General features: G+C 36.5%; 2 protein-coding genes across 5 annotated transcripts; both read left to right on the top strand.

Annotated features, from left to right (window-relative positions):
• The first annotated feature begins 447 nt into the window (after positions 1-447).
• On the top strand, positions 448-5,457 carry LOC311302932 (GTPase IMAP family member 7-like). The gene is made up of 4 exons (XM_084429087.1): positions 448-561; positions 1,920-2,003; positions 2,481-2,516; positions 2,604-5,457. The coding sequence occupies exons 2-4, from the start codon at positions 1,970-1,972 to the stop codon at positions 3,527-3,529; spliced, it is 996 nt and encodes a 331-aa protein (XP_084285213.1). The 5' UTR covers positions 448-561; positions 1,920-1,969; the 3' UTR covers positions 3,530-5,457.
• Positions 5,458-6,435: 978 nt separating this feature from the next.
• On the top strand, positions 6,436-19,112 carry LOC311282685 (GTPase IMAP family member 8-like). 4 transcript variants are annotated; one of them, XM_084396637.1, is made up of 7 exons: positions 6,436-6,542; positions 6,981-7,594; positions 9,607-11,189; positions 11,933-12,040; positions 17,326-17,396; positions 17,623-17,688; positions 17,921-19,112. In XM_084396637.1, exons 2-3 carry the CDS (start codon positions 7,009-7,011, stop codon positions 10,875-10,877), a joined length of 1,857 nt encoding a protein of 618 aa, XP_084252763.1. In that variant the 5' UTR covers positions 6,436-6,542; positions 6,981-7,008; the 3' UTR covers positions 10,878-11,189; positions 11,933-12,040; positions 17,326-17,396; positions 17,623-17,688; positions 17,921-19,112. The 4 variants fall into 4 exon arrangements, with proteins under 4 accessions (XP_084252763.1, XP_084252765.1, XP_084252764.1 ...); XM_084396639.1 differs by lacking the exon at positions 17,326-17,396 and having other exon boundaries at positions 11,938-12,040; XM_084396638.1 differs by lacking the exon at positions 17,326-17,396 and having other exon boundaries at positions 17,626-17,688.
• The last annotated feature ends 343 nt before the right edge of the window (positions 19,113-19,455 follow it).

Here is a 19,455-nt window from a genome sequence, read left to right as displayed (position 1 = left end):
CTCTTTTTTCCACTCTAAAAGGTGCCTGAAGGGACAATGGTGAAGAAACGCGGTTGTAAGGGGTTATTTGAGCAATACAAATACACAAATAACTCCGGATGTTATGCTATACTGTCAGAAATACAAGGCTGATACAAGGATTCTAATGCAAAATCTAGCAAAAATAAAAATGCTATTTTTAGGCTACTAGGAGATATTTTACAAAATTACTAGTTTCATTTTTCAGTATCTTAAAATAAATAATTTGTGGGACAGGATTTTTTTTATATATATATATATATATATATATATATATATATATATATATATATATATATATATAATGAATATGTCATTTTAATCCACACTCCATACCAGTCGGTGGCGGTAATACACCATTTCGTTGTTTGTCAACCGCCAACAAAATTTCAAAAAGAAGAAGACGACTTCCTGTTTTTCTTCCCATAGATTATGCTTCCTCCGGTGATCGCGTTTGAGGAAGTCGCCATTTTACAACTGCGCTGTAATCGGCTGTGACGCTGTCCATCATGTTTTCCGCAAGCGCCACAACGTAGACAAAAGGTAACTTTCTGTCTTTATTTTACGGTTATTTTGATCATAATAATTATACTGACAATAATTTGTGCTTATCTGTTTAGGGCACACAAGTGTCTTTACCACAGAACCTTCGTACTGTTTTACTTTCGATTTGCGTTGGCTAGGCCTTGTGTTTGTGTTTAAATCTGAACATGGGCTACTTTAAAGTTATTACGTTGTGTAGGCAAATTTATATCGTCAGTAACTGTATTTAAGATATCACGCCCATTGAGCAAAGGGACGTACAAATTATTATTATTAAGTACTATTTTTTTTTTTTTTTTTCGTAATTCTGAGCCTTTGGGCTTACCACACTCCGACACGGAGCTTCATGAGAAATTGTGCTGCGAACTCGATACACGCTTTGAAGCTTCAATGTCATTTGTAACATCACTAGATCACAACACTTTAACGCGCTTAAAACAAAAGAACGCAACATGAAATTCGACTCCGCTGCACAACCAAGCAAGGCAAAAGAGGGAGAAATAACCGTACGAAGTCACTTTGTTTATTGTCATCATTTTCACTCCTGTGTGACATGGGAAGAAACAGTGTAAAACATTTACCAATACCAGAACTTAAGGGATAGTTCACACAAAAATCATCATCCTGTCATCATTTATTCAGAGGGAGGGATAGAAAAATCTCATGTTTCATAAATATGTTCGAAGATGAACAGAAGTCATTCAGGTTTGAAATGATATGAGGATGAGTAGATGATCACAGGATTTTAATTTATGTGAACTACTGTATCCCTTTAACACAATGACCTGTGGACACTTGAAACAAGTACAACACTGATTACAATAAATACACGCAAATAAAAGATAACAAGAGAGGGCTTATTAAGTGTAAATAAATGAGAAAACAATAGAACATGTATTGTCAAAGCAATGTCTAAGAATGCTGAAATATTTATTTTAGCATGCAAGGACAAACACAGAATTGCTGTCATGATTGTAGTTAACCAATCGGCCACCAGAGGTTCATCGCTCAACTAATAATCACAGCCAGATTCATCACTCTTTTGTTATTATTTTTTGCTTAAACTAAAGTTTATTTCACAGGACAGTTTGCAGCTAATTTGTCTGTATGCGTTATATATATATATATATATATATATATATATATATATATATATATATATTATTTTATTTAAAGTGGCACAAGTCTTGTCTTGTTTCCTGTATCATCATTGCATTCTCAAATAAGTCTGTTGAGATATTTGCTTCAAAGTAATTTATTTGAGTTTCTTGTAATCATATGTACACAAACTCCTGCAAATTGCACTGTATATGTCAGACATTATTATTAATATTATATTTCATGTTTCCTGTTTCTAGTGATCACAGTGGAGAGATTCACCATTACTGATCTGCTATAAATCTTAATCATGTCGTCCTCAAGTGCCACACCAGAGACACAAGGTAACTTTATTCCTTATAATTAATCTGATATTAACTGCATATTTTAGTTTTACTTTTGTAGTTTATCAAAGTAACTAATTTTATTTTGGCTTTCTTACTTTACTTTCTTACTTTACTCCATTTTGTATTATTATGAATTACATTTTTTGTAAATTCGATGATGTGTAAATGAACAGCCATTAAAACGGTATCGTTTTCAAAGTTTGCGTTCTCGGGCCACCAAAACCCTGTTGTTGTGTAAATGAACGGCCATTAAAAGTTTTCTGGTTTCAGTTGAAAACGGTGTCGTGTAAGCCCTAAGTTAATAACTAAAGATTTTTACAAAGGAATTGAATCAATAAAAAATATACTTAAACTGGATAATAACTTTATTCTAGAGCTACTGTAAAGCCAAAATAATCTATAATTTCCTATTATCATGGAAACCATCTATATTGTTTAAGGTGACTCAAATTATTGTATTTTCTTTTTTTGTAGGTAGAAGAGGAAGCTTTGATTTAGATTTTCCAAATAGTAAGTATACATTATGCTCATAATATAAGCATTTGTTTGCTTAATGTACTTTGTCTATAGCAGATTAGCTCATTTTCTCTTTTTCAGTGTCGATGAGGATGGTTGTGGTGGGAAGGACTGGAGCAGGGAAAAGCTCTTCTGGAAACACAATCCTGGATAGAAAAGCCTTCAGAGCAGTAAAAAGTTCTTCATCTGTGACCAAAGAGTGCTGGAAAGAGACTGGAGAAGTGGCTGGAAGAGAAATCACTCTGGTAGATACACCTGGTCTGTTTGACACTGATGTCCAAGAGGAGCTTCTGAAACAGGAGATCAGCAAGTGTATAAACATGACGGCACCTGGACCTCACGCCATCATCCTGGTCATTCCGCTCGGCCCGTTTACGAAAGAAGAGAGACTGTCAGTGGAGAAGATCAGAGCCATATTTGGAGAAGAAGCGGATAAACACACACTCATCCTCTTCACACACGGTGATGAACTGACAGACGGCACTATTGAAGATTACGTCGATGGAGCCAGTGAAAAACTGAAAGAAATCCTGAGACGCTGTGGAGGAAGATATCATGTGTTCAATAATAAAAACATTGAAGATCGTACACAAGTTGTGGACTTCCTAGAGAAGGTAGATGACATGGTCACTGCTAATGGAGGGGAATTTTACACCAGTGACTCTTACCAGGACGTGGAGCTCATGCTGAAAACTAAAGAGGAGGATCTGAAGAAGATGTACGAGAAGAAACTAAAAGACAAACAGAGAGAACTGGAGTTAAAATTTGCTGAAGAGAAGAGATATCTGGAGGAGAGAATAAAGACGCCGACAGCGTCCGAGCAAGAAAAAGAAAGAAAGATTAAAGAGTTGGAACGACTGAATCGGAGGAACAAGATTGAAATGATTGAGTACATGCGTTATTATGAAGCGAAGCTGAGAGAGGTCAAAGAGGAGGCAGAACGGACACGTATTGAAGATGGAAAGTTGATGGAGATCCTTGGCAGCTTACAAAGGCTCCAACTTTAATCATTCTGTTGCTGTACCAACTGTATTTGATGAACACTTTAATTGCCTTTATCAAAGGTTTGCTTCAAATCATGTTTTTAATGTTATGTTGTTTTTATGTATATCTGGTGTTTTTAATATGCTTAAACACAAACCATGTCAAGGCTCGAAATTGCGACCATTTTGGTCGCATATGCTCCTGAAATTTAATCTGTGCGACCTAAAAATATATTTGGGAGCATTTGTGCGAGTGCAAATAATGGTTGTGCTGCGACCTGTTTTCATTTCTCTAAAAAACGTTTGCAAATTACTTCACAGTGTGTACCTTATGTGCGCTGATACGCGATGGCCGGACCGTCATTCTATCCAACGTTATATAACCAATCCCGGGGTTTTTCCTGCATTGATTTTTTTTGGCGGCCGCCAAAGCCTTTGATCGGTGCGTGAGTGACTGCTGCGCTTGACGAGAGAAAGCCCCGGCCGCGCGCGCGCACTCTCACGTCTTCAAACAACACGAGCGCTGTCTTGCTCTCTCTCCCTCGCGCATATTAATCAAAATCATTTGACACGATAGAAAAAGGGCGGAAGACCGAAGTTTCACGTGGAGCATTCGGAGATTTTTTTTTTCTCCTAAATTACCGTGGAGTGTGAATTGTGCTAAAAAATAAACTACCGGGATAATCACACAACGCTTGCCGTATGCTACACTTCCACTAATGACACTCCGATTCGCGAACTAATGACTCATTTGAACCGATTCACTTTAATGAATGGTTAAAACAACTGATCTGTCCAACACACTCACGAGACGTCTGAATCGGTGTATAACAAATCGGTAACACTTTACAATAATGTTCCACTTATTAAATTCTAGTTAACACAGTTGTACTATTAAAAAAACTGCACTTTGTTAATTTGTTAACCATTGTTAATGTTAATTTCAACATTTGGGCTATTAATAGCCTATACATTATAGATTTTTTTTTATTTATTTTTTTACATAGTTAATGCACTGTGAAGTAACATTAATGAACAATGAACAGCTGTATTTTTATTAACTAAGATTAACAAAGATTAATACAGCATATTAATAGCAATAGAGTGCCAAGTGCCAAGCAAAAAAATCAGGGACAGGTGTGTGGCAAACAAATCAGGTTCAATTATTAAGGCTTTTAATCGGCAGGATACATCAAATATAACCATACTGTCTATGAATATAACACCGCATACACCATCGCCAAAGAAGAGCTTGCCTTCACTAAATTTATGTCAAATGACAAATCATGTGCCAATATCATCGGGGTGAGATGATATAGAGCCAGAAGACCAAATTTCAAATCTTGGCCACAGCTGAAATAAAATTTGTTAATATATAATTTGTAGTTGTGGTGCTCCTTAATTTTTGGTGGGTGCTCCTAAATTTTTGCTGGTGCTCCTAACTTTTTGAAGTTGGGAGCACCAGTGCTACCAAGTAAAAAAGTTAATTTCGAGCCCTGCATGTGCAAATTCATCAATCAACACCATTGCTGAGTGGTTTGCCTTAATTGCCGCATTGTCTCAAAAATGCGGTTTATATATATTATTTTTTTAATTTTTTTTATTATATGTACATTTATAATACTAATAATGTGAAGTAATTACTTTTGCATCAAATGACAAGAAACTAGTTAACTCTGCTGTAAAGGTTTTTCTAATAAAGCGGCTGATGTCTTTCTCTCTTCTGAGTCTGTCTACCATTATCAATCTCTATCCATGTTTTTCCTCTTTTTGAAAAACTAATGTGGGGGGTTTCTTTTGCTATTTGAGAAAATGGGAACACAAAATATATTTAATGTAGTTTCTCATTCACCGCTATAGAAGTTTACCTAAGTATGACAACTTCTGCTTCTGAGAAACCTGGAAATGTGAATAGGGTCTATTACCATATCGTGTCCATCGTTGTAGAGATCAATACATTAAACACATTACCATTCTGATACATCGACTTGTAGACAAGCCTGTTTAATTCACTCTTCCACTTCTTCTGAATCAGTTTGTGGTTCAAACATATGGCTGAATTAAACCAGTATTTCGTGCAAAGTTTCCTCCTTCAGGTCACTGAATAAAAGTGGAGCAAGTCCAAGCTGGTGTGATTGAGTTAAGTGGGGCTAATTAAGTTACATTCGAGCCATTTTAATACATAAAGACTTTTTTTTTTTTTATGTCATTTTGATGATCAAATATGTGTTGTAAGAGACAAAATTAGTGACTGCAGGCTTTTAAAATGATGATATCATCAGAGACTGATGATGAAAGAATAGACAAAATCCACAGATTGATGAATTAGTATTGTTTCAATAAATAAACATTCAGACCAGCGCCCAAACATGCACAGCTGAGTAATGAGGACTTGCATAAGTATACGAAATTGTGTGTAATAAAATAAAATGAATAAAAATAAAAGTACTGAATTGTATGTCACTTTGACAGTGGAGATTTTTATGAATTTAAGAAGATGATGACCAGTTTTATAAAGATTATCTGGCAGCTGATGGTTTTCTCAACACATCCCACATTTCACTAACTTTTAATTCTGATCGTATGATTCACGATTCAATTCTAATTGCTGTATATTTGAACCACATGTCGTAAAAAAATCACACATTAATCTTCATGATGGTTGTGAGATATAATAATAAACATTGAATGATACTAATAAACACTGAACTCTGAACCTGCCTGATAATGAATCATGATGCAATCTAATTTAATAACTGTTTTGTTGAAAATGGAATGCTGACATTTTACATACATTATAAAACTTAATCAGTTGGCAGACTATACTATTTTTTGGAGAAAACCTCTCAGGTCCTGTTGGTTTACTTTTGTTTTACTCTGTTGTCATTCAGTTCAACAGCCCAGTAGGGGGCGAAATGCTCATAAAATGTGACACCAACTCGCCAATAAACCGAAGAAGGAGAAGAGCAGAGGAGCGGAAGAGAAATCAGACTGGAGCCACACGACGTAGATACTTTTTGTTTTATTCTCGCCCGAGGTATGGTTTAACAACATTTTATTAAAAAATTAGAGGTTTTGGCTTGTAAAAATTGATTAACAGAGAACTGCTGGTGTTCTGTAAATGTGTGCTAACGTTATACCTTCTCAGGATTATGTACTGCTAGCAGTAAAAACGGTCATAATTCAAGTTAAAACATATAAGTTAGCACATGTCGTGGGGAAAAAAAGCTTTCGTATTTACTGTTATGTTGATGCGCATTTCGTTATAATAAATTATAGTTGGTCAATAGAGTTCCGTCGAATACTGATCCAAGCGATAGGCCTAGTAAAAAATAAAAACAAATGTTGAACCGGTCGAGACATTGCGAAGACCAGGACAATATCACATAACGAGACGTATAATGTGATATTAACTCTAAAATAATGTTTATATAGCAAGTTAACTGCACTAACAATTGCATGCGTTCGCTTTCAGGTTTTTTTGATAACTTACATCACCGTAAATGGCTGAAATGAATGTAGGCCTAGGTCTGAATTTGGTGTTACTGGGAAAAACTGGAGCTGGGAAAAGTTCATCAGGAAACACAATACTGGGACGAAAAGCTTTTATCTCAAGGAAAAGCTCTAGATCAGTCACTCTAGATGTTGCTGTTGAATCCGGAACTGTTGATGGGATTACAGTCAATGTTTATGACACACCAGGATTATTTGATACAGAGCTGAGTGATGATGAGATTCAGCAGAAATATGAAGTGCTTCTTCAGAGATGTGGATCAGTTTGCTGTGTGTTTCTGTTGGTCATCAAAGCTGACAGATTCACTGAAGAAGAGAGAGAAACGGTGGCGAAGATTGAGGAGCTGCTGGGAGAAGATCGCTTGGAGAAAACCTGGATTCTCTTCACCAGTGGAGATCAACTGGAGGAAGAGAATATTACAATACAAGAATTTATCAATGATAATCAACACTTAAAGAACATTGTTCAGAATTATGACCAGAGATATCATGTGTTCAACAACAAGAGAAGAGGACATACTGGACAAGTTAAAATGCTGATTACAAAAATACTTAAGGCACGCCTTCACACAATGGGTGAGTTTTTCTTTACAAATACTGTTATTATAAGAGTAAAAATATTGATTATTAAGAGTTCTTAAAATAATTATTGTCTTATTATTCAGAATATTTTGTATCACAGTAATGGCATGTAGTTTCTCATCTCACTGACCTTTAAAATGCAGTTGCAAGTCTCTGAATAACTTCGTAAAGATGGACTTAAAGGCACAATATGTAAGATTAAAATATATGAAATTGGTTTTATTAGACCGGTGAGCAACTGTTTGGATACTTTTATCAACAGAAACTAATCATTGTAATATAGCTCAACATGTTTATGCCGAGTTCACACTGCATGATTTTAGGCCCAATTTTCACTCGCCGATAAATGTCCGAAATCTATGGTTACATAACTTTAATTGTAAAAATAAACAAAGCAAAAATGTCCCACGCCCTCAGCCCCGCCTGGCTTCATACCACAGTAACGTTAATGAATCTTTAATACATTATCTCACTGATGAACATTATTTCTGCCTCGTCGCATTGCTTCCCATCGGCTGTGGAGGTGAAGACGAACACTCCATGATCCCACGCTCATTCACAGCTAGGGCTGGGTATCGTTCAAAATCTTTCGATCCGGTGCCAATTTCGATACCTCAGTTTCGATACCAGTTCCTAGCGATACTTTTTTCGATACCAATTTCATGAAATCCATTTTAACAAGATTACATAACACATTACCTCAGAAAAACTTTGGTTTTATTTTTTCAGTTTGACTCATGCTCCTTAGCCAGTGCACAAAGGAACAAAAAATTTTTTATAAAGAGCTCATGCTCACCAAAGCTGATTTTTTTAAAAAGAAAAAAAATACAGTAAAACTTGTAATATTGTGAAATCTTATTTGAATATATTTCAAAATATAATTTATTCCTGTGATGTCAAAGCTGAATTTTCAAAATCATTACTTTAGTGTCACATGACCCTTCAGAAATATGAAAACAGTTTGCTGCTTAATATTTTGGAAACTATGCTACATTTTTCATGATTCTTTGATGAATAATAAATGTCCAAAAAACATTTATTTAAAAAATATTTTGTAACATTACGCATGTTTTAATGTCACCTTTGATAACTTTAATGCATCCTTACTGAAAAAAAAATTCTGACTAACCAACACATTTTTGAACGGCAGTGTACATTCAGTAGGTTATTATTTCAATATAAACACTGTCAGAGTGATCAACTCTTCATCATATCTGTCGCGGTACCGGTCTTTGCAGCGATTATTTTACCGCTAATACTGCATCGCGCGCTGTTGGCATCGAGCCTGGAGGAATGTAGCCACACTTTTGATCGACTTTTCCACATCTTTAAGGTATTATGTGTGTGTGCTCGTGTCTCATAAGTATGCAGGTGGAGAGTTTGTGTGTGTGTCTCACATGAGTATGTGCGCGGAGAGTTCCTCGCGTCTCGTGTGTGTGTAGAGTTTGCGTGTATGTGCGTGCGCGACTTTGTGTGTCGTTGTGCATTCCATATGTATTTGTTGGAGCACTGACGTTGACGAGTTAACCCCTTAGGTATCGAAATCTGGAACCAAACAACATGTCATTTTTCGATACTCGATAGTATCGATGCAATTCGGTCGGTACCTAAAAAGTATCGAACTCGGTACCCAGCCCTATTCACAGCGTCATCAAGCTACGCATGTTTTTGAATAAGTGACCTCTAGCGGCGAAAATTGCATACTGTGCCTTTAAGTTTCCAGTTTGATTATTGTCCTTTTATTTCCTGAGGGATTTGGGAAGAAATGGTGTTGACCATTTACCATGACCAGCATTTTAGACAATGATCTGGACAATTATAATAAGTATAACGCTGATTTCGATAAGTACAGATTATACAAGATAAAAACGGATGAGGCTAAAGTGTAAATAAAAAGAATATAACATGTTACTGTAAGACTGTTGCTTTAGAAATTATCCCCAAACAGTGAGGAAAGTGTCTTAACTATTAATGTTTTGTTACTTTTTATTCCATGTAACATTCAGGAAAGGGAGCAACAAAACTGGATCAGAGTTCTTTGAAGAGACAAAAGCCAAAAGCAACACTTGCTGTCAGTCTCTCATCCAGACGGATTGTTCTTCTGGGTAAAACTGGTGTTGGGAAGAGTGCAGCTGGAAACACAATACTGAGACAGAAAGAGTTTATATCTCTGATGAGAACTAAATCAGTAACCAGTGAATCCTCAGTGAAACACGCCACTGTATCAGACAGATCTGTGTCTGTAGTTGATACTCCTGGATTATTCGACACACAGATGAAAACTGAAGAGTTAGTGATGGAGATAGCCAGAAGTGTTTATATATCCAGTCCTGGACCGCACGCTTTTCTCATTGTGTTCAGAGTAGATGACAGATTCACTGATCAGGAGCAGCAGATTCCTCAGAAGATTGAGATGATGTTTGGTGAAGAAGTGTTAAAATACTCCATCATTCTCTTCACTCATGGAGATCTGCTGAGAGGAAAGCCCATAGAGAAACTCATTGAGGAGAACTGTAGATTAAGAGATCTAGTTGATCAGTGTGGAGGCAGATTTCACGTCTTCAACAATAGAGATATGAATAACAGAGATCAGGTGAATGAGCTACTGCAGAAGATTGACACAATGATAGAGCAGAATGGAGGAGGACACTACAGTAATCAGATGTATGAAGATGCTAAGAGACTCAGACGAGAGGAGAGGAGACAGAGACTGGAAGAGGAGATAAGACAGATATTGGAAGAGGAGATGAGACCGAGATTGGAAGAGGAGATGAGACAGAGATTGGAAGAGGAGATGAGACAGATATTGGAAGAGGAGATGAGACAGAGATTGGAAGAGGAGATGAGACAGATATTGGAAGAGGAGATGAGACAGAGATTGGAAGAGGAGATGAGACAGATATTGGAAGAGAGGAGACAGAGATCGGAAGAGAGGAGACAGAGATCGGAAGAGAGGAGACAGAGATCGGAAGAGAGGAGACAGAGATTGGAAGAGAGGAAAATCAGACAAGAGCAGAATGGTAATGGCAAGAGCAAGTCTTTTTGGGTTAAAGTTGGAGCTATTACTGGAGCTGTTATTGCTGCACCATTTGTTGCTGCTGTTGTTGCTTTACCTGTTGCTACTGCTGCTGCTGCTGTTGCTGTTGGAGCTGCTGCTGGTGGAGTTGCTGCTGCTATTGTTGGAGTTGCTGCTGGAGCTGCTGTTGGTGGAGCTGTTGGTGAATTAAATGCAAACAGAAAGGAAAAGGAGAGAAAACAACAGGATAAAAAAAAATAACAGGAGCTTGAAAGTGAAATAAAGTAAGAAGATCAACAGAAGAACGAAAGGGAGAATTCAGCGATGGAAGAGCGAGTAACTGCTACAGTACAAGCTTTGTTAAATGGCTGATAAAATGAGCCTGAGAAAAGCACCTCTCCGCTTAAGATGATGTTTTCTGGGAAGATCTTCATCCTCGTTATCCTCACAGCTGTTCTCCAGCTGGAGAACTCAAGAACAGTACAGTATAGGACACTGTACTGCACCAGAACAGCTGGACATGAACACTTCCACGTACAGATGAAGAGACGACAGTGGAATAGCAGCAGTCAGGTAAAATATTAACTATAAATGTACATTTGTGTCTATTTTAAACTGTGATTTTGAGGAGATTCAGAGCAGAGATGGGGAGGTTTAAAACAGAGGAAGAAAGGAGAAAACCGAGGAGAGACAAAAAGACAGCTGTGTCTGTCGTTCACACATCGTTGTCGTCACTTACAAAGGCACTGGTAACTTTTGGTGTGTTCTGAATAGTTGCCAGTAGGCGGTGAGAACGAATATGCACAGTAAATAATGTATAATGTGAGAGTAAGAGTTGGAATCACCCGTGTAAATTATACAGTAGCCTAACTTTAGCTCAGTGCTAACAATATTATTCTTTCTTTTACGATGGACGTGTGTAATGTCTCGATTATTTGCCCATGCAACACTAGCATGTCAACCAAAATTGTGAGATTGGGTTTAAAATCATTTGAAAACATGCTTCAAGAAGTCAAACAGTGCTCTTGTACATTCGACCAGCTTGGTTCGGTTGTCAGTGGTGTCGTCTTTTTTCAGTTCAGGTATTTAGCACTGAAGTGCGCCCCTAGAGCCAGAATCTCTGCCCTCCACGGCTCAAAGTACCCCAACTCCGTCCGCATTCGAGATGCTGTTTCGTGCACAGCAACTTACCGTACTCATTTGCCCCCGCCAAAAAAAAAAAAATCAATTCCCCCATGATGACCTCAACTGACAACCAACCGGAACCAAACTTTTTTTTTTTCATGCCTTATTGACTGTCACTTGTGTTCACACAGAGCAGAGCCTGCACATCTCTATCAGCGCTATTCAACACTTCAGCACATCTACACACTGTGTTTCAGCTGCATGAGGATTATGAGGATGATGATGATGATGATGATGAGGTGAGCTCTCACTACTTTTGCCCTTTTTTGATTTTCTGCTATTAAGGCGAGACACTACAGGTGAATAGGGTAAAATTTTAAAATAATAGATATCACCATGAAACTTCCTCAGTTGATTACTTACACAAGTATATATAAAAAATGTATTACAAGTTTTTGAAATTTGTATGCTTAATTATTCAAATTAGGCATTATCTCATTAAATATGCCCGATTTTGCATATATTTTCGGTAGATAGATCTGAACATATGATAAAGCCAGGTGCAAAAGTATTTTTTCATTTTGTTAACACACAAGATAAAAAAAAAAAAGGATATATGCTTTCATTACCTAGGAAATCAAAATATACTGTCCATAGCCTTAAAAAATCGATTTTTGCCATATTGTTTCGATTAAAATGTCACATAAATCAGGCCAGGAATGATTTATTAACAAATCCCTCTGAAAATATCTTCAGAATACTGCTACTGGAGAATGACAAAACTCATTTTGAGAAAACGCCATTTAAAGCTTTAAATAAGGTAATTTATCATTTCTATTGGAAAGAATTGCTCAAAAACAAAATAAATGCTCAGGCCCTTAGTAATAATAATATATAATATTTCTAGCACATGAAAACTGATTATTTAATATGGCAGGCATATAAGTCCTATAACTGCAGTAACTCAATGAATTAACATTGGCTTATCATGCACAAAGTTGCTGATAAAACCCACGCTAGACAGTTAGACGCTAAGACCAACAGTAGCATTCACAGCTTTCTAAAGTCTAATTATCTATTCCTGCACCATATCTAGGTCCCTAAACATTTCTTGCTAGTGCCTTTTCACTTTCCTGTCTGTGCTCACAAGTGAATCACGTTAGCAGAAACCAGCAGTAGCCAATGAGATTTCGTCGTTAGCTTTAAATCCCCCTTTGGACATTCACGACTGGTTACTGATTGAAAGGAAATGCCCATATTTGGGTTACATAGCGTTGTGCAGGAGACTCAGAGCTTTACAGCGATACCGGTCATGACAGACTTCAGTTAGCAGACGGATCTCTGCATGTGGCGTTGTAATGCTAACTTCTTGGTAAATTCGGGAGAAACTTACTGCCGCAAGTAAATAAAATGTAATAAAATAAGCATCTTAATGTATATTTTCAACTTTTTCTTTATAGCAGATTGAAAGAACACACATTGAAGGAGTAAACTAGACCAAAATCTCAAAACTGACCACTGCATGAAAAATCTGTTTTTGCCTGCCGTGTCTCGCCTTAAGGCATTAACAACGCTTCATTCTTAGACGATTAGTTCACTTCAGAATTAAAATGTCCTGATAATTTCCTTACCCCCACGTCATCCGAGATGTCCATGTCTTTCTTTCTTCAGTCGAAAAGAAATGAAGGTTTTTGAGGAAAACATGTAGGGACTTCAATGGAGTCCAAATGCGACTTTCAGTGCAGCTTCAAACAGGGTTCCCGCGGGGTCTTAAAGTCTAAAATTCGGAACTTTAAATTTCAGGCCTTAAAACGTCTTAAAAACGGCCAGATTTTCATTCGAGGTCTTAAATTTCATTTAGTCAGGTCTTAAAAAGGTTTTACCCTCGTTCATTTCCAGAAATGCTGGCCGCAGAAAGTTATTACAGAGTAGCAAAAAAGTATCCAGTCGTAGCCTACAAAGCGGAGCTCTAGACGGTAGGGCTGGACGATTTTGGCTAAAATCATAATCGCAATTAATCAAACAAGTTACCTCGATTACGATTATTGAACTATTTTATAACTGAATTATAAATCATTAATTTCTGTATAAAATAATAGTACCATTAAAAACACATTTGATTTTATTTTTTAATCAATGTAGAATGTGTAGGCCTAACTTAAAAATAAAAAGATTAGTGCTCTGTTTTATGGCAAGAAATGAAAACCAGTGCAATATGATGAATGTACAAAAGATGAGATCATTTTTGCTTTTTGATAATTTTATTAAAAAAATGTACACGGTGTGTGTGTGATTTTGGTTGGGTGACAGTTGTAGGTTACAGTTTGACAAAAGCACAATGTTTTACACAAATATAAGTAGGCTAAACACTTTGCAGTTTTAATGATGTCCTGTGTGTACAAATTGACGTTGATGTTATAATGACGAATGATGTTTTTAAGTTTCCACTGTTAGATCTCTCTCTCTCTCTCTCTCTCTCTCTCTCTCTCTCTCTCTCTCTCTCTCTCTCTCTCTCTCTCTCTCTCTCTCTCTCTCTCTCTCTCTCTCTCTCTCTCTCTCTCTGACACACACACACATTCCAGCATTGCAATCTTGACATCGCAGCCTGTTATTATGCTGCGTTCACACCAAACGCGAATAGAGCGTCAAATTCGCGTCTATCGCATTTAGTTCTACGCTTAAACATTTTGAATCCATTCGCGTAAGCGAGTTTGAAGCGAAATAGACGCGTGTTCACAGGCAGAGTCACGTGACTACACACGCGGTAATATGTTTTAAGGGGAAAGTACATTAGCACACAGGGAAATAACCGAAATAACCGTCTTGGTAAAATTACGTCGGTCATAGGCTCTGAATTTCGGTTTCGATTACTTTTCGATTAATCATCCAGCCCTACTAGACGGGGTCTCCAACACGTCGCTCGCGTGCTATCAGTGGCTCGTGGACTGATTGGAGGAGCTCGCCAAGAGGCCGTTCACATTTCTGAATTGATTTACTGAAACCTGCAAGAACCCTGTTCAAAGTCTCGACACGATCCAGCCGAGGAATAAGAGTCGCATCGAGACAAACCAGCGGAAATTAAAGGTCACGTGTGTTCGGCTCATAAATGTCGATAAAGACAAAAACTCCATCTCGTTTTCTCCTCTAACTTCAAAATTATCTGACATCGTTGTTTTACCTTTTTGTGTGTGTGTGTATATGTATTAGGGGTGGAACGGTACACAGAAGTCACGGTTTGGTACAATGGAGGGAAAATTTAAACAAAAATGCAGAAGGCAATTTTTTTTATTGTGCATTTCTCAGGCTGTACCACCTATACAGTTTCTCCCTTGAGCTGCAACAGGCTGCCCTGAAGTGTGTAAAGTAAGATGTAAACAAAATAAGACAATCAGCTATAAAATGAAAATACAGCATCTCTTATTTATGTGCCGACGCACAAGCGCGAGGGTGTGCGCGCCAAAAATGTCATCATTGCGATGTGGGCGGTCGTGTGCGTTGGGTGCGCAAGGCCCCATTTCGTGTGGCGGTGTGCAGTGTACAACTTTTTAGCGTGCGCAGCTCCGCATCCGAAGACGCACAACTTCGAGCCGAATCTGGCCGAGCATGTACATCTCACAGCACCGTCACCCAGTTCTTGCGTCTAAATGAGTTGCTTACTTTAACTAAATGAGCCTACAATAGCAGACATAAGCCCTTTAAATAAAAATAAATGACCATGTTTTATAAAAAGGTTCACAAAACTAAATAAAAATGTTTAGAAATTATGTAAGATAATGTTAATTTAGTTGGAGGTTACGTTTTCTAATGTCACAAGGAATAATATGGTTTACACGATTCTTTTGTAGTGTGGTTTTGGTGTAGGCTATTAAAGTGTTGTTGTCCTAAAATAAACATTCACGAGTGTACCTTACTTCTCACCGCTGATTCCTGATGGTTTAGGACAATTACACAGAGTCACATCCTGTCGTTTCAAAGAATAGTACACCGGCGAGTGTGAAGTATAAATGCCTCGTCCATTTGGGGAGGCGCACGCAGTCATCGGAGGCTCGCGCTGCGGAGGCAGACGAAAGTATAAACAAACGGAGCTGCAGATTAGGTGTCCCTAAATAACCTGTGTATCTAACAGTAGTTCCGCATTACATGAATTAATTTGCACGTGAGTTTTTATTTTATTTTTATACCGTGTATTCACCGTGTAAATTCATGCACCGAACCGTGACGCCCGTACCGATTCGGTTCGATACGAATAGATGTACCTTTCCACCCCTAATATGTATATATATACAGTGCAATGCATAAGTTTAGACACCCATGCTAAAGTTGACTAAAAAGAGGAATAAAAAATCATATTTTGGAAATTGAACTTAATGCCTTAATTTAAAAATTAGGAAAAATCCAACCTTTAAGGACACCAATTTTCTTTGTGAATGAATAATGTATCGTAAATAAATAAATGTTCTTCCTTAAAATACAGGGTGCATAAGTTTGGACACCCCTATGTTAAATTCCCATAGAGGCAGGCAGATTTTTATTTTTAAGTATTTAAAAAAAAAAAAAAAAATTTAGGATACTATGCATCCTGATAAAGTTCCCTTGGCCTTTGGAATTAAAATAGCCCCACATCATCACATAGCCTTCACCATACCTAGAGATTGGCATGGTTTTATTTCAGTTAGCCTAATAGCTAGTTTGATTTGCATTGAGAGATGATCTTGTGGAAAGTACCCCATGCCAATCTCTAGGTATGGTGAAGGCTATGTGATGATGTGGGGCTATTTTAATTCCAAAGGCCAAGGGAACTTTATCAGGATGCATAGTATCCTAAAAAAAAAAAAATACTTAAAAATAAAAATCTGCCTGCCTCTATGGGAATTTAACATAGGGGTGTCCAAACTTATGCACCCTGTATTTTAAGGAAGAACATTTATTTATTTACGATACATTATTCATTCACAAAGAAAATTGGTGTCCTTAAAGGTTGGATTTTTCCTGATTTTTTTTAAATTAAGGCATTAAGTTCAATTTCCAAAATATGATTTTTTTATTCCTCTTTTTAGTCAACTTTAGCATGGGTGTCTAAACTTATGCATTGCACTGTATATATGTGTATGTATGTATATGTTCTTTAAAAAAAAAAAATATATATATATATATATATATATATATATAATATATTTGGTAACACTTTACAAAAAGGTTCATTAGTTAACATTAGTTAATGTATTAACTAGCATGAACTAACCATGAGCAATACATTTGTTACTGTATTTGTTAAAATAAAGCTGTTCATTGTTAGTTCACAGTGCATGAACTAATGTTAACAGGATTTTAATAAAGTATTAGTAAATGTTGAAATTAACATTATCAAAGATTGATAAATGGTGTATAAGTGCAGGTCATTATTAGTTCATGTTAACTAATGAACCTAATAAAGTTTTACCAATATTTCAGACTATATTCTACACTAGGTCAGATCTTTCAACGTGATTACATAATGTGTGTCTCATCACAGCTAGTGCAAGATGAGTGTTTGTGGTTGAACAAAAAAAAACATTTATATACTTTTATGTCTTTTTGACTGAAGAAAGAAATACCTGAATATCTTGGATGACATGGGGGAGAGTAAATTATCAGGAAATATTATTCTGAAGTGAAGTGAGTTCCTTTTTTTTAGAGGTCTATTTGATCTTATCTACTTATGTTATTTAACTCGTTGTGGTGTTTGCTCCTCTTACTGTTGATTATGAGCTCATTTTATGATTAAATATCTAATGCATTTGCTTTATTAAAGCATAAAAAGAACATTAACACATAATGCAACTCATTTGCTTTAGTAAATCCTGCTCGATTATTTCTGAAATCAGTGTAATTTATATTCCAGTAGAGCTCAGATACGCTGGAGATAAGAGAGGACAGCAGACTCGTGCAGCTCAAACTAAAACAAGATGTGAGTTATTACTTTATCATTATCATCTTTTTAAGTAAAACATTCTTAAACAGTTTTAGGAATTCTTCATCATAGTTAAAGCATTATAACCAGTCTGTTTTTATTGAATAAAACGAGATTTTGATGAATGATCTGATGGCCACAAGCGTATTATTGCATGTTTAGCATGTATATGTTCACACTATTCCCTAAATGACATCTTTAACAGCAGATGCAACTCGTTGTGTTTTAGGGACTCGACAGTGAGATCTTCAAGACACTTCATGAACTTTGTCTTCATGAGATTGACCAACTAATGAACAACAAGACAAAGCAAAGCAAATAACAAACAAAGCAGTAATTTCTTTCACTTAAATGTGTGTTATGTCTTTCGTCTGAATTGTTTTGTTTGTTCGTGTTAAGTGTTGTTCCTGGATTCAGTTCTGGATTGTTTTCTCAGTAGTTTGTGCTTTTGTAGACCTACTGTTGATGTATAAAACTTCTCAGAAATGCTCTTAAGGATCGTCTTAAGGTTTGACTTAAGCCCAGTGCACACTGTGAGATTTATTAAAGTCCTTTACGATTGTTGCTCATCAGACTGTACGAACATGATCATCGCTGTAAGTCATGTCACACTGTAAGATCTCAGTTGATATTAATGTCAGACTGTATGACCGTCAAGACGAGTTTAAAAACGGACGCACGCAGAGTTTTACATCAATCAATGACACATTCACTGTCAAGAAATCTCTAACGTTAATTTTGGTCACGGCTTTTCAGACAATTTCCAAAGACGATTTGACGGTCGTCGTATAGCAGAAGTCACTGCAGGACTGAGTCAGATCTTCTGACACTGACAGTTTCATCTGATCTCAACGGTCATTAAACTGTCAAACTAACGATCAAATACTACATAGGATCAGAGGAATCTTTAGGATTTGCTAAATTTATCTCAGACGGCCAAATCTTGGCCAAAATCACAGTGTGCACCCGGTTTTAAGTGTCAAAAAAGTATGAGTTCTCTAGGAGTCTGAGACTTTTATAAAGAAGCTAAAAGCAACTAAAGTTTAGGATGATTATTAAGAGCTGACTGAAGTGCTGTGAACTAAAGGACTACAATGACCAATGGCCTTAAGACACTAAAACTTTAATATTTAAATTAATTTTAACAAATGTGCTTTGCATTGTTCAAAATGATCATGCATTAGTATCAATGCTGTGGAATCCTATTCAGTAGTGGATATCTTCACCTTTTATCCTAATACTTTTTAAATTAGTTCAAGATCATGCAATCATATTGTGTAGTTGTGCTTGAATTCAATAGTTTTATTTGTGATAATAATGCAATGAAACATGCCAAATCATACAAAGAAATTCTGGACACGTGCAAAAACAAAACAAGAGAGAACCAGGCAAATATTAATAAATGATGCTGTTGCCAATTTATTATTTTTCCTGTGTTTTTTTTTATTATTCTAAAACATGTAGCTGTAGTTTGCCTTTATTTTACTAAATAAATTTGTCAGGTAAATAGTTTTTGTTCTTCCTTCACATTGAAAAATATATTTATATATTTTCCTCATATTTTGATGGATAAAGCAAATTTGTAAGGTCATTAAAAACAAACACTTTTGTCTGCTACTGTATGTTTGGTGTGGTCAGTGTCACATTAGTGTGTTTAAGACCCTGTGTACTGTGGACTGAAGAGCTCAAGTCATCACTGATGCACTGATGTATTCCTTCAGACAACAAAACATGCCGTCATCACTTTCATTTGTGTAATTAGAG

This window comes from Rutilus rutilus, assembly GCF_951802725.1.
Source record: "Rutilus rutilus genome assembly, chromosome: 1".
Lineage (NCBI taxonomy): Eukaryota > Metazoa > Chordata > Actinopteri > Cypriniformes > Leuciscidae > Rutilus > Rutilus rutilus.
Note: the sequence above shows the minus strand (reverse complement) of the source record. Positions and strands in the feature narration are given on the sequence as shown.